Genomic DNA, 3,983 nt, shown 5'->3' on the forward strand with positions numbered 1-3,983 from the left:
ACCCGGGGGAAGGGTGAAAATACACAAAATGATAGCCTTGTTATAAAGTGAAAAACTGCCTGAACAGGTTAAGAAGTCTCAAGCTTTATATGATTTCTTTTACCCCTAAAAGATGGTTTGTATCCACAAATATTAAAGGCAGAATAGCAAAGCATACTGAAGACATAAGAAATGCATTTTGCAGTGGAAGATAAGCTACTGTTAAGGGGCATCCAAATGGCATCTTGTTTCAGACACCTGTCTAAGTCTCAGCTTTCCTACCATGACTAAGGGAATGCTGGGGAAGAAAACTATTTCCTTTTCAGAGCAAGGAATCATCTAAGAAATCTTACATAAAACAAAGGCCTTGGCTGAACCTGGTACTTGCCTAAAATTGTGCCAGAAGATGGTGGTCTGACAGGGAGCTCTGGAACTCAGCAGGGATATTTGCTGAGAAAACTGCACAGCAATTTAGACCTATGTCACTGGAAGCTGTCAAGCCTTTCTCTCGTTTAGACAGTCAGCCACTAAGTGGGCAAGGTAATTAGGTATATCTATGGTCTCATTAAGATACTTCAGTATCTTGTAGTATGTTGTAGATAAACATGTATCTGCAGTAATATATGACACATGTATGTATCTACAATGATACACACCTATGCTTGCTATTATGGTTTGGAGCAGACCACCCTTCAATGCTAATCTTTTACATATGGAAATACTCTGATTAACAGATACTGTAACTTCTAATTGTTTGAACAGAATCATGTAAAGTAGACTTGTTAAACAGAGCTATAGAAACAAGGTAGCTGCTAAGTCCAACATAAGTTAGATGACATATAAAGAAATTTAGGGCAGAATTTCAGATTTATTTGTATAATACTTCCTTTTCTTACCTTCAAAAACCTTAAGAACCTCTTGTTTGATATATCTTTTTATTTCTTCAAGTGAAATTGCATCAGCCTGATGAGGAAAAAGAAAGGTGATATGTATCAGAAGGAACATACAGAGGACACTTTATAATGCTACAAAAAAAAAATGCTCAAAATAACATTACAAATATAAACTTTTCATCAACAAATTAGTGTTTTAATATATTTGTGTTATTTACTTAACTGCAAAGGCTGCTTTACTACAAATACATTATAATATTATAAAGACACTAATGGCATGAAGGGGGAGAGGCACTCCCAGCTGCCAAGATGACCAGGATGTGATGAGTATGGAAGTTAACTTGCACAAGACAGTGAGGGTGTCCACTGACACCCCTCTGCTTTACTTGCCCTTTGCATAACATCTGCCAACTTCTCACCCACCCTGGGGTCTAATTGCTTTGATGCACAGCTGACCAGGACAGAACCACAGCACCAGTCACTTCACTGGAAAGGTGTTTTAGAGCTTTACCTTATCTGACTGAGGTTAAAAAGAACCCGTAACATAGATGTGTGTACCTGTCTGCACATGCAGAAAAATCAAGATATCTACAACTGGAAAGCACCATTTCACTGTCTTTTTAAATGCTGATTTCTACTGAGAATCAATTTTGGCTGCCTCCTTTTCTTTCCCAGTTGGAAAGGCTCAGACTTTAGCTCTTAATCTTATAGAAAGCATGAAAATTAACTGTACTGAGTAACCATATTGATATGCAGGAACTAAAGAAAGAAATAATAAAGTTTATCCATAGCAGATGTTTTAAAAAATAATTTAAAGTAACTGCCTGATCATGTGCGTATATTTTTTTCCACCTTAACTGAACAGTGAAATTATCTGAGAGAAATCATTATTTTTTTTTAATACTATGCTATTCCTCAGCTGAATTGCCACTGCTCAGCCCATGCTACCTTCATAACTGAATTCACAAGCAACCAAGGTAAACTTATATTTACTTACTGAAAACCCTGGGGGTCCTGGTGAACCTGGGGGACCTTGATGACCTGGTGATCCTGGGTAGCCTCTGTCTCCTGGAGGACCAACAGGACCCACATCCCCCTTTTCTCCTGATGGGCCAGGTTTCCCTCGTTCACCCTGTGGACCTCTATCCCCCGGAATACCCTGATCTCCCTGTGTAAAATAGAAGCAGAAAGAAAACCATTGCACATAGTGGAACAAACCTGAAAAGTCACTCAACAATGCTAAAGAGTAAATTCTTGCCTGTTCAGAAACAGATTGAGTCATGCAGGGAAGATGATTTTACAGGCTGAACCTTGTCTCTGGAAATAGGTTTTGTGTTCTTGCCCTTCTGATGTTGAAGTCAATGACAAGAAGAATAGCTTGGCTCTGTAACCCACTTTTCAAGGACAGAACTTGAGTTTAGAAAGGTTTTAGCCCTTATACAAGGATCTAGAAATGCCAATTATGGCATAGGTAAAATTTAGGTGCCCAGATTCACACAGGCAAAAGACACCAGGATATTTCCTGTAACTTTCCTTAGAAGCCTACTATTTTATATCTTCATTTAAACAAAATCTTAGTTAATCTATTTACGGTACTTAGTTAATCTATTTCCAGGGGCCAAGGAGGAAGCTGGAGAGGAATTTTTAACAAGGGTGTGTAGTGACAGGACAAGGGGGATTGGCTTCAGACTGAAAGAGAGTAAGTTTAGATGAGATATTAGGAAAAAATTCTTTACTGTGAGGATGGTGAGGCACTAGAACAAGTTATCCAGAGAAGCTTTGGATGCTCCTACCCCGGAAATATTTAAGACCAGGCTGGATGTGGCTCAGAGCAACCTGGTCTCATGAAAGGTGTCCCCGCCCATGGCAGGGTGGTTGGCACTGGATGATCTTTAAAGGTACCTTCCAGCCCAGACCTTTCTATGATTCTATGGTATATAAGTTCTCAGGTTTATAACCCTGCAGAGTGGGTATAGATAGCTCTTCTACTAGAAATAAAGAAAAAGGCAGGTTTTTCTAGAACCATGGTGCTATGGCAGTGTGAAGCTGATCCTTTTCTTCTAAACAATCCACGTTTTACAGGTTGCCAATGTGTAGGAGGCAAATCAAAAACTAAGCAACTTTTCAAACAAGCAATGTTTAACTGCCTCCAATGTTTTCTTTGTGTTTTGAAAAAGGTCCTTGTAAAAATTCATAAAACTAGGTCGTATCTTCCTCCAGATTCCTCTTTAAACTCTCCGCTATGAATTGTACAAAACTCAGGACATTTGTGTTTTGTGATCTCTGCCTAAGGTGCTGATTTATTCAGCCCTTCTCCTCTCTAGTGTTCTCCTATCTCTTGTATTTTATCTTGTTCCAAATTCTGTGCAGAAGGAACTGCTGTTTTTCCTGGGTTTCTACCTGCTCTAGTCCAGCAGGTTCAGGCTCAGTGATTGAGGTATGCAGATAACAGCAATAAATGAGCCAGCCACTAGTACTTGTATCTGTTGGAATTACTTGAAAACTGATTGGTATAAAACATGTTTTCAACTAGTTTGTCACTCATTTTATAAAGTAGTAATAACAGCAGTGTTTAGTCATTCAAAGAACATATAAGATTATTTCAGCCCAGGTGGCTTATTCCTTCTTAAAATGTATTCTATGAGGACATTCTTACATTAGACAAGAAAACCTTGAGAGTTTTATTCTGTCCTTCCAATTTTGATGTTTCTCTTTTCTGTAACTACAACAGCTGGTCTCAGGCTGAAGGAGCATGCTGTAGAGCAGTAATAATAACGGCTGCAAGAAAACCTTGACTTTATTTTCTGTCATCATTGCAATCTCTCTCACAGATACAGGCCTGTGTCCTTAAAGGCAAAACCAGAACATTTCAAAGAGTTAATTTTTTAAGGGATAATTGTAATAATAGTTAAACCCTCATGTCTCTTCAGTGTCATAAAGTAGTATTTCCTTTTCCAGTTTAAACAGGGAGATACTTCTCTGATTCATTAAATAAATGTGGTATCCATTTGATTAGGACATCAGGACTTTAGCAACGTTAAAACAAGACCATCTCTCATATATATATTCATATATATGTATATATATATATAACCTCATCTCTCACCTCCC

At 38.2% G+C, this 3,983-nt stretch overlaps 1 protein-coding gene across 7 annotated transcripts in view; it reads right to left on the reverse strand.

Moving 5' to 3' along the window:
- The window catches only part of COL19A1 (collagen type XIX alpha 1 chain), a 181,402-nt gene that overhangs the window by 9,099 nt on the left and 168,320 nt on the right, over positions 1 to 3,983 (reverse strand). For all 7 annotated transcript variants that reach the window (XM_017739315.1, XM_017739316.1, XM_017739312.1 and 4 more), the window contains 2 exons: positions 1,870 to 2,040; positions 876 to 942 (listed from right to left, as the gene is read on the reverse strand). In XM_017739315.1, the coding sequence (XP_017594804.1) occupies positions 876 to 942; positions 1,870 to 2,040 (238 nt within the window). The remainder of the gene's footprint in view (positions 1 to 875; positions 943 to 1,869; positions 2,041 to 3,983) is intronic.

Source organism: Corvus brachyrhynchos, unplaced genomic scaffold (genome assembly GCF_000691975.1).
Source record: "Corvus brachyrhynchos isolate BGI_N302 unplaced genomic scaffold, ASM69197v1 scaffold136, whole genome shotgun sequence".
Taxonomy (NCBI): Eukaryota; Metazoa; Chordata; class Aves; order Passeriformes; family Corvidae; genus Corvus; species Corvus brachyrhynchos.